This window comes from Erpetoichthys calabaricus, chromosome 5 (assembly GCF_900747795.2).
Source record: "Erpetoichthys calabaricus chromosome 5, fErpCal1.3, whole genome shotgun sequence".
NCBI lineage: Eukaryota > Metazoa > Chordata > Cladistia > Polypteriformes > Polypteridae > Erpetoichthys > Erpetoichthys calabaricus.
The window spans coordinates 107,587,873-107,599,861 of record NC_041398.2 but is presented as its reverse complement, the minus strand read 5'-3'; the positions used below and the strand labels follow the sequence as shown (position 1 = coordinate 107,599,861).

General features: G+C 37.0%; 1 protein-coding gene across 1 annotated transcript in view; it reads right to left on the bottom strand.

The window, feature by feature from the left end:
* Positions 1–761: 761 nt before the first annotated feature.
* The window catches only part of gabra4 (gamma-aminobutyric acid type A receptor subunit alpha4), a 97,055-nt gene continuing 85,827 nt past the window's right edge, over positions 762–11,989 (bottom strand). Inside the window, exon 9 of the mRNA XM_051928361.1 lies at positions 762–2,272. Within this exon, the coding sequence (XP_051784321.1) occupies positions 1,733–2,272 (540 nt within the window). The 3' untranslated portion in view covers positions 762–1,732. The remainder of the gene's footprint in view (positions 2,273–11,989) is intronic.

Sequence of the window (11,989 nt, the reverse complement as noted above, 5' to 3'; positions counted from 1 at the left end):
CATTATGTGCATTTAGAGATACTCTTTTGCATACCTTGGTTGTAACGAGTGGTTATATGAGTTACTATTGCCTTCATTTCTGCTCAAACCAGTCTGGCCATTCTCCTCTGTTCTTTGGCGTCAACAAGACATTTTTGCCCGGATATGTGTGGTTCACTGCATATTTTCTCTTTTGTGGACCATTTTCTGTAAAACTTAGCGATGTTGTGTGTGAGAATTCCAGTAGATCAGCAGTTTCTGAAATACCTACCTGGCACCAACAACCATACCACATTCAAAATCACTTAAATCACCTTTGCTACTCATTCTGATGCTCAGTTTGAATTTCAGCAGGTTGTCTCGACGATGTCTACATGCCTAAATGCATTGAGTTGCTGCCATATGATTGGCTGATTAGATATTTGCGTTAACATGCAGTTGAACAGGTTTACCTAATAAAGTGGCCTGTGTGTGTGTGCGTGTGTGTGTGTGTGTGTGTGTGTGTGTGTGTGTGTGTGTGTGTGTGTATATATATATATATATATATATATATATATATATATATATATATATATATATATATATATATATATATATAAATTTTGCAATTTTTAAATAAGATTTTTTTTTTTCAATTCAGAAATGGAAATGGTGTTCATTTCTGTTCTTATGCTACAGTCCTAATAATAATGTAAAAAAATAACACAAATTATTTACCAGCAACTTGATCAAAATGAGAAGACATTACAGTTCTAATGTACTAATGAAGGTACTGAGTATACTTTTTATAATCTTTGAATCACATTTATTTCCAATATGAATTATTTCCAAACAATTTAAATTAACACCTGACTTTTAAAATTTAAGTCTATCGGTTGTTCTTTGTTGTGTACATCATTTTTGTTTGTACTAAGCACTACCACAAAGCGCTTTAAAAGGCAATAAGAACTTTGACTTGGATGCTTTAAACCATAACAACTATCAAGAAGTATACATGTTTTTAACACTTTTGTATTTGAAAAACGTTCGTTAGTGTAAAATTAGCTGAGCCATACAACTGCACTATGTAAAATTCTTGGGAGTATTCGGAATAGACATTGGTAAAGAGAACTGTATTAAAACCAAACAAATCTAAAATATTTTATATTAGAAAAACAACTAAAAACATTCAACCATCCAGAGCCCTACCCATCCACAGAAAGGAAAAAAACTATAAAAAAGTGTAATATAATTCCAGTCTTAATACTACTGTACATGATTTGTCATAGACATATCATTCCTGCTGACTACACCTTTTATGTATTATGAGTGGTGTGCAAATTCAAAATAAAATTAGGATTATAACAGTACAATTGTGCCTAAAATGTTAGGCATTTTCTCTCTAAACAAAAGCAAACAAGCTAAAAATATCAGGTATTGCTAGATTACATAGTTTGACACTAATATCCAGGTACATCAATTAGGAAACAAACACAAATTGTTTATAATTTTGATATACCGGAATATATTTCCATGTACATGCTGTTTAAAGGTATAGCTGACATCATATTTATGCATTTTAAAATCTGACTTTATGCAGAGTACATATTTAATGCAGATTAATGTGAGGTAATTTAATCATTCTTGGATACCTTGTTAGTAATGTTATAAAAGTATGACATCTTTAAAAATTAGATTGAAAGAAGCCCCTACATAATTTGGACACTTTTTTGCTTAAACCGTATAGAAAAGTTTCTCTAATAAGATAAGTCTTTCAGCCTTCTTTCGATTCCATTGTGTCCTTGGATAAGTATACCACCCAGTACACCATGTTAAAAGCTCCAAAGGTAACTGGAAACAGTATGCGTGCATACTTGTCAATTTTACTAGTTCCAGCACCTGGTGAAGGAGTGGATGGAGCAGGACTTGGTGATGGTTGCTTTAGATGTATTTCCATTTTATTCGCTGTGGTCTGGATATGTTCAAGCTTAGCACCTAGAAGATTCTGAATCGAAGCAGGCCCAACTAATGCATTTAATGGCACACGACTGGGCAAAGTAGGCGTTGATGGTGGAGCTGGAGGAGTGCTCCTTGCTGGTAAAGCTGGTGAGGTGGCACTTACATAGCTGAATGGATTGGGACTAGAATGAATTAAAGACGATGGAGCACCAGGGGAAGGTACCTGACCAACCAAAGGCTGTCTCATAATTCCATCTTTGTTATTGCTTCCAGAGTCAACTCTTTGTCCATTGCTGGGATCTGTCTGAGTCATGTAGTTCATTCTTTTCCTCAAATTGCCATTTGTGTCAGCATTCTAAGGAAGAGAAAAATATGGTTAAAAAGGCGCATGTAGTTAATGGATCAGAAAGATAAAATGGATTTAATGAACAGATAAGCAACAATCAAAATGCTACGTCTAAGGAGTCATTTATGGAGCCAAACCATTTTCATGTAAAAGACTAAGCAGACTTTATAGTATGTGGAGCACATACCACAAATAATATCCACCATAAGATTATTATGGAAAGTAATTTCAGAATTATTGAACCCAGTAAAAAATGAAATGGACTTTGCCATATACTTTCAACAGAAAAATATGTACAGTGACATCTGACTGGCTTCGGCAAAAAGCTCATTTCATTTGCTGATTAAAAATATGATTAATATGGATAGAGGTCTGAACAGCAAAGATGAAAATTACAAACCTGTTTTAAAGGCAATGAGCAAAACTGAAATAATCTACCACAAGCTAACCATGAATTTGAAATTGTTTCTTGGCTATTTCAATAATGATGAGGAGTTGATTCTTCTCTATTGAATCACAAAACAACTAAGTTATTTCTGATTAATATTACAATACAGTAAAAATACAGTTTTACATTAAACAGAAGTATTTAATTTGTCAACCTACTATATACCTCCCTCTGAAATTCAAGGTAAATGACTAGACATTTGCTTTGCTGATGAAAATTTCCTAACATCTTATTATAAAATCCAGACAGAAAACACATAGTGTAACTTTAAAGCTAAGTTATAAAGAGACATGTGCTGCCATTATCGTTACACTTGGCAAGTTGATCTAAGCAGAGGGAACTGATGAACAATTATTGAATTTATCAGACAGCAGCAGTATTTGTAACAAACACCTGCCCAGGCCACTACAGACCAAAGGACAAGGATAGACATGGTAGTCCGAGTATCCTGTGAATGGCAAATTTAGGGTTGAGTTGACTTTCATCTCTGAAGGTCAAATAGAGGTAGTCTAAATCAATAATGATCAAGACCTAATTAATCAAGAGGAACTCTGGCTAAAAGGTGGATGGTGTTACACCTGTAGGCTCTTGTAGTTGAAAGCAACAGTGAGGGAGCAGTACAATAAATTGTTAGCTGGTAAAAACCAGAATTGAACTGAGAATTACTGGTAGGCTAAATATAGCAGTTGGAGGCATGAAGGCCTAGACATAGGAAGAGTTTACTGCAGCCATGGAGAATGACTTTCAAACTAAGGCAGCAAATGTCATGGAGTGTCTTACTCACATCATTGTTTCACTGATATACTGTATAAAAGACAAGAGAAAGATTTCATACTGGAGTGGTTGTCATCATTTTACAGCAATGAGCTCCAAAAGGTATCTTTCAGTCATCTAACATTGAGGATTTCACCTTGGCTGCAGAGCAGATGACCAACTCTTTGTCGTAGACAATTGTGCCTACAGATGCTTGATGGACCTAGAATTACTTATGATTGAGTACCATTGGTATTCTATGTAAAATACTTCAAGAATATGGTGTTCTAGTGTCACCTTTTAATGTGATTAGGTCCCTGTATGTGTGCCGTAAGAGGGTGTCATTATTCTAGGTGCTACATCAAATCTATTTAAAATAGGAATTTATTACTTATCCTGTTTAGTTTTTCATGGAAAGGCTTTTAGATAGAGTCAAAGCTTGGACAGTATTCAGTATGGCAACTTAAGTGTTTTATCTGAACTGCTTGCTGATTATGGTCATTTTTGCCATAAATTCACTGTTATCATTAGAGGGCATGGTAGCCTTTTATCGTTCACTCTCCAGGATGACAAAACTAAAGTACACTAGGAGGACAACTAATGCTGTTCCATATTGACAGGAGCCAGGAGATCTACTATGGGCATCTAGTGAGGTGACTCCCTTGAAGTATCCATGGGAGGTATACTAATCACAGGTAATTTTATAGAGACCCTGAAAAAGACTAAGAGCTTACAGGAAAGACAATCAATCCTATGATTTTCCAGGAAAGTGCTGAAGACAGTTGATGGAGTATAGTAGTTCTGTTATTTGCTCAAAATGTTGTGGTAAAATGGTCAGCATATGGAGCAGACTACATACTGTGATACTCTGAATTACCAACATACACAATTTTGTGTTAAAGTGAATTTATTTTACTAAAATCAAATATTTTAGGTACTTTTCATTGTAAAATGAAGCACTCAAGCTTACAGTACACCAGGGGAATACTTACTGGCTCAGCATTCTGTTTTTTTTTTTCTGGTATGATGAACTTCACTCCCAAAAATAAAGTTTATGATTCATTTGCATTACATTTTTGAGTCATTTCTGTTTTAATCAAACATGCTTTTTCTATTAAATATAAAGCCTTTACTTGCATTTTTGTAATAGTGAATGTGTGAGAGTTTAACATATAACAAGTCAAAACTTTGAAAATTGTTATTCTCTGTATTCTGTGAAAGACTAAAAGATGGGCTTTATGAATATGCTGTTAGCAGCAGGGAGGAATGCTGACTTACACTCCTGCTGCTTATGTTAACCTCTTTTCTAATCCTTGTCAGGTAATTAGGGGTTAATGACTCCAAGGACACCTACACAGATTGTCTCAGGGGTTGCTTAACACTAGAATTACCACAGCCTACGAAAAAACTTGTAAATCAGGCCCACCTTAAATCCTTTCGCACCTCTCCGCCAGCCTCTTTTGTCTGCAAAATGTGTCGGTAAGCCCAAGCAGCAATCAGCCTGATATACCATCCACCCCACTGCCTCAGAACGGACAAGAAGTTCTCCCAGTTCCTGTTTTGATTGATCATCTGGGAGTGAGCTACCCAGAATTGTAAGGGGAAATAATTTGATGTGTGTTTTGTGTCTACAACAATCTATGTAAACACATCGTTAAAAACAGAAACTTTTTCATGTTTTAGTAATAAATGACAAAATGTAGACATGAACTGTATAATGTGTGAAGGCTGATGGCCAAATATCACATAAACACTTTCACAAAAGGTGCAAGTACAATACGACAGCTTCTGTGGTGCAGGTTAGATCTGCCGACTTATAATCCAGAGGTCATGAGTTCGAAACCATCTCCCCTGCAAATTTACCATTTTTAGTAGTGAGCTACTCTTATTGTTAATATCATACAATAAAAACATACATTTGATTTGTGTCTGTAAATTTATAGCACTTGTAAAAGTTAGCATTTTTTTTTCACTTTTACTACCTCAGTCACGATCACGATACAACACCCACCCCCCACCCCAGATCTGGCGCAGTTACTTTTTATCTGAAACTGGGAAAAACTGTAGATGTGAGTGGTGTTTTGAGACAATGGAACTGGAAATTCTCTGATCTGGAGGGATAAAAGCTGACACACAAACGCTGGTGAATCTGCCTGCTTCGTATCTCACCGTCACTTTACATTTTTTTTATTCATTTTTATTGAGTGTTCCTGCTCACGCTGAATTAGTATGCACCTTATGGTCCATGATGTCAAAGCCGCACTGACAAAAAAACAGAGACATAGGTATATACTGTATGATATTTGGAATAACTCATTTTATGACCTGTATACAGTAATCCCTCCTCCATCGCGGGGGTTGCGTTCCAGAGCCACCCGCGAAATAGGAAAATCCGCGAAGTAGAAACCATATGTTTATATGGTTATTTTTAGAATGTCATGCTTGGGTCACAGATTTGCGCAGAAACACAGGAGGTTGTAGAGAGACAGGAACGTTATTCAAACACTGCAAACAAACATTTGTCTCTTTTTCAAAAGTTTAAACTGTGCTCCATGACAAGACAGAGATGACAGTTCTGTCTCACAATTAAAAGAATGCAAACATATCTTCCTTTTCAAAGGAGTGCAAAGCAAACAGTCAAAAAAAAAATCAATAGGGCTTTTAAGTATGCGAAGCACCGCCGGTACAAAGCTGTTGAAGGCGGCAGCTCACACCCCCTCTGTCAGGAGCAGGAAGAGAGAGAGAGAGAGAGATAGAGAGAGATAGAGAGAGACAGATAAAAAAAATCAATACGTGCCCTTTGAGCTTTTAAGTATGCGAAGCTCCGTGCAGCATGTCCTTCAGGAAGCAGCTGCACACAGCCCCCCTGCTCACACCCCCCTACGTCAGCGCAAGAGAGAGAGAGAGAGAGAGAGAGGGAGAGAGAAAGTAAGCTGGGTAGCTTCTCAGCCATCTGCCAATAGCGTCCCTTGTATGAAATCAACTGGGCAAACCAACTGAGGAAGCATGTACCAGAAATTAAAAGACCCATTGTCCGCAGAAACCCGCGAAGCAGCGAAAAATCCGCGATATATATTTAAATATGCTTACATATAAAATCCGCAATGGAGTGAAGCCGCGAAAGGCGAAGCGCGATATAGCGAGGGATCACTGTAGTACATTTTGGAAAACATTGTGACACTGATGCAACATTATTCATATTATTCAATATGCAATACGCAATATTATTTGAAAACAAACAGTGTAAGATCAGCTGTATATGGTATTTGTAAAAGTTTGCTTTTTTTCATTTTTATTCTCTCAGTCACAGTCACTTTATCCCTCGCCGCAGACCCCCCCACCTTCTGATCTGACTGTAACTAACAGCGGCAGTATAAATTCACACCCGATCATTCGTTTTCAAATAATATTACATTAGCGTGACAATGTTTTCTGATTGGTACTATTCAGGTCATAAAATGATTTCTTCAAAATGTCACATATATTTGTCTCTTTCTTTTTTGCCTGATGCTGTGTTGACATCATGGGGATTTAAGGTGGGCCGGATTTATGAGTTTTATCCCTGGCTCAGGTAATTCTAGTATTAAGGCTTTTATGAACCCAGAAATAGCTCAGGGTTTAACCTTGAAGTAGTCCCCAGAATTACTTTCAGAGCAGTCCTGAATGGAAGAAAAGAGACCAAAGTGGTCAAAGAGAAGGAAAGGGGAGGTATGAAGGAGTGGTATTTGATTGTTCATTATGTAAAAACAGACCAGACTCCCCATAGGTAAGAAAAGGACATACTAATACAGGTCAAATCCCGTTACAATGAATATCTTTACAAAAAAAATATTTTACGGTCCCAACAGTTTCCCCATAAGACAGAGAATATTGATACTACAAAATGCATTCAGCAGATACTTTCATTACAAAGAAGTGCCCAAAAGACCTTGAAATGCCTGAATGAATCATCCACAGAGCAGTTAGTTCTGTTATTGCAGCTCAGTTTTGCACAACGATCCCCAAACAGAAACACTGTACATTTTTCTCTTTCGTCGAACTTTCCTTGTACTGTTTTTTGCTGTGTTTGTTATCTGTGGTTTTCAGTGATTCCTTTTGCTTATTGCTCATCAACATTTGAAAAACATCCATTGGAATTAACTCATTGTCACCCTCCTATAGAAACGGCAGACACGAAAAAACGACAATAGTTCACATTAGAAAAAAACTTGATATTTTTGCGACTATCAATTCCGGCAAAAAGTAAAAAGATATTGACAGTGAATTTGGAATTTCGCCATCGACATTGTCAACTTTCTTGAAAGACCGAGCAAAAATAGAAGAAAAATCTCAGGTTGCAAACCTTGGGCCTCAGTACAAACGTATGCAAACTGCTGCATTTGAAGATGTGGAAAAAGCAGTTATTCCTCTTATCATTGGCAAGTCGACCAGTCCTCGATATTACATTCCTTCCCTGTGAGTATAAAGCAAACCAGTGAGCTTGGATGACTCAAGACATTTTGGGAAACTGGCTGCGACAACTTGACAAGGATATTGTGATGCATGAGCCACTGTCTTGCACCCCAAAACATGAGGCTGAGTCTCGTTACTTTAGCAAAACCAGCTTTATTCAGCTTGAAACAGGAACAGCATGGTTATTTACTGTAGCGGGATCTACTGTTGTTCTGTACACAGACACAGCAGTCAGGCAGAGTTGTGGGTGAGTTAGTGGCCAAGTAATACTGCTCAATGAATTTATAATGTTCCTTGCATCACCCATCGACGATTCTGCGACCACGTATTTGGTTCTGTGGCGCTCTGATGAAGCAATCTTCCACAGACACAGCAGTCACGCTTTGGGATGCACTTCAGTGAGTCGTCCCATGGTCTGGGGGGTGGGGGGGTGGGGTTGACCACAAAAGAGTTCAGAAACCTCACTATATATAAAGAGGAGAAAAGGAAGATTCTGTGTCTGATTGATAACTGTGCTGCTCACAGCATGCTTCTACATTTAGGTAATGTTCAAGTTGAGTTCCTTTCACTCAGCCATTGGATTTGGACATCATTCGCACCCTGAAAATGTATTATTGCAAAGGAAATGCTGAGAAAAATTCTCATAAAGCATTACTTTGAGGAGATGAAAATTAATGTGAAAGAAGCTATTGAAATAATTGTAAATGCCTGAATGCAAGTTAAAGAAAGCACTATAGCAACAAATACAGAATCTCATTACTATTAAATTTTCATTACAACAAAATATTTTTTAGGTCCCTGGCACTTTGTTGTAACGGAATTTGACCTTTATACATACTGTATGTAGGCCCACAGAGGCCTTAGGCTTCTTCATTTTCTTATTACTTGGTGTCATTTTGTACTTCCCAGGTGCAGGCACAGGTGAGAGTACTGCATATTGCAAATAATCATGCAGAGAAAACCATGCTTAAATAACTAAGTGTGTTCAGGAATAAACCAATGTGCTAGTACTGGAAATTCTTCAGCCAGTTCAAACATATTAAAACAAAAGCCTAACACAACGAGATGGTAGCATTTTGGATTACGAGTCTCTGTTTATGGCACTGAAGCAAAGCTCTTCCAGAAGGTTTTCCAGCCTTAATGTTGTTATCTTTAATATTATTCTAAGCCATCTAGAGAATATAACAACATTTTTACAAGTCCTCTTTAATGGATTTATTGGGATTGGTAGGCAGAATATAATTTAGCTGACACATAGGCGCTGTGCTATAGGATTAATTTTTTTCACATTGTATAGAAGGAGTGTCAGAGGAGCAGTTAACCAGGCAAAGGGTGGAGAGAATAAAATCCACAAATAAAAAAGTATTTTGTAATTAATAGTGTGGTTAAAAAAACTTGTAAAAATTGACTGCAAAATGTTTTTAAAAAAATTCTGGTTGATTTAGCCCACCGTGTTATAAATTAAATCAGCTATGACAAAAAAGAAAATTGGACAAATTCCTTAATAAACACTGATTAAGATCTACTGTTTTGACCTTTGCAGCACAGTAAAGAAGCATACATCCAAGAATATGTAATCATTCAACTGTACTTTATATTAGTGAAAAAATCAATTGAGAACTAGTAATGCATGACAAAAATCCAAGGCAGAACTAACACACATGAATCAAAGCAGATGGAAACCACATTCAGGCACTGAGATCATAAGAGTCAATGACTTTACAAGGCTTTGTTACAGGAAGAAGTAGAGCATAACCAATATGAACCAAGGAAAAAGGTGAGGTTCATGTCAGTTCGCTGTGTCTTGAAAAACAATTTCAGGAAAAGAATTGTTTCAACATGGGCGATGACTTAGGGTTAGTGTTAAGCAGGGAATCGTGAAGTTTGCCATCCACGTAGGGGATACAGTCGCACCCAGCAGTTGTGCTACTGTATGTTCTTGAGGATTGCTTCACAATTCCTGGAGCATGGTTATATCCTCCATTTATTGGGCAACAGCCATGATGCTCAACAATTGCATTCATATTCTGAGGGGGGGCAGGACAAGAGCAGGTAGCACACAACCAGATTTGAATATATTGCATTTTAACAAAACGGAAAGGAGAGGAATCCAAACAGTTCTGGAAGTTTTTATTCAGGTTTTGGTGGTATGTGAAAATCTTTTAAAGAGGAAAACATAACAATCAAAACACTGGCTGATATCCAAGCATGGACAAAAATTAATTAACCAAACCACCTAAACCAAAACACAAACCAAGTAATCTTCTTTTTCTAAATACTATCTTTTTTGATATTTTCGATATTTTTAGTTTTCCGCTTATATTCATTTGAATATTGTGTCAAAAATTCAGACAAAGAAGCATGTGCACTATGGATTTATAAAAATAGTGACATGACAGTGCCAAACATTGAGTTGACATCAGATCACAGTGTAGTGATGACAATCATTACAAACAATAAAAACAGCATTACCCATGAAAATAATGGAGAAAATAGTGACATTTGTCGGAAAAAACACAAGAAAATAGCAGTGTAATGTCACAAAAGTAATAATAAAAAACTTACAACAAATGACATTCTTATACTGTTATCATTAAGTCATTTTCATTTTTGTTTGTCAATATTTTCAAAATAATTTATTAAAATTTATAATCTCATCCTGATACTGCACCCTGGCCAAGACAGACAATGCTGAAGTACAGGGTGGCCCATATTTATGTATACAGTAGACCCCTGCAAAGTCGCGGTTCAGATTTTTCCTTAGAACCTAACTAATAATTGTTAGCGGAAACCGCAAATATCCTACACAATTTTTTATGGCTTTTTTTGTGGCAATACTGTACTGCAGAGAGAACACAAAGCAACTGTAGAGGAAAAGGCGGCTTGTGATGGTGACAGTAGCCAATCCGAGAGCGTTATTCATTTCTCCTTGCTGCTGATTGGCTGCTGCTCTATGACACATCTCTGGCAGATGCAGCCCAGCATTCCCATATCATAACAGTTTACCGTATGTAGCTATCTTGAGTGTTTTGCTAAGTGTTCTCGTGTTTTTCGTTTTGTTCTTTTTGAAGGCCTAAGATGCCGCCCAAACGCCCTGCACCTTCTAAGGCTTATGGCAATGAACCTAAGCACCAGAAAAAGTTTAAGACAGTCCAGGAGAAGGTTGAACTGATGGATTTGCTCCTGGACCTAAAAAAAATTATGCCACAGTAGCCACCCGAGGAGTTGTAAATCCTCTGCTTTGCTGTGCAGTCATTATCTTCATTACATACCTTCATCGTACTGCACAGCTAATTCATCATCATCATCTTCAATCAATATCATTCATTATTGGTGAGTACCTGTACATTTTACTGTATTTTTATTAAATTAAATTATTACGTATTTATCCTACTTATACCAAAGAAAATGACAGCGCATACCAAAGAAAACACGATTGCATGAATTAGCCTACAGTACATATAGGGGTAACAACAGTATTTTACATTTTAGCACTGTGGGAGACATATCAGTTCATTACTGTACAGTATATGGGTTTACCTTTACATTCTTTTTTTGGGTAATGTATTAAGCTGCATTTGAAATGAAATCAAAGTATTTTGGGGTATATTTAGGGTTTAAACTATAAAAATAGGGATTTATAGGCATTTTTTTGACCACATCTAAAAATTGCGGTTTTTCACAAAACTACTCTCTCTTGAATCCAATGCAGTAGGTACAAAACCAACTGCTGGTTGTTATCTCTATGGTCTTTATACATCTCCTCCGTATTTGTGTGTGTTTTACTCCAAGTTTCCTCCCACAAACCAAACACATGTGAAATGGATTGCCAACAGAATCCATGTTTGAGAGTGTCTGAATAATCCCTTTATTATCCCTCATAACACTAGAATTCCTGAAGCCTACAAAAAACTCATAATCCCGGCCCACCTTAAATCCCTTCACACCTTTCCATCAGTGACTTTTGTGTTGTAAATGCGTCGATCAGCACAAGCAGCAAGCAGCCTACTGTCCCATCCCCAGCCTTGAAAGAGCTCAGCTCTGGGAAAAAGTTCTCCCAGGTCAAGCCAAGG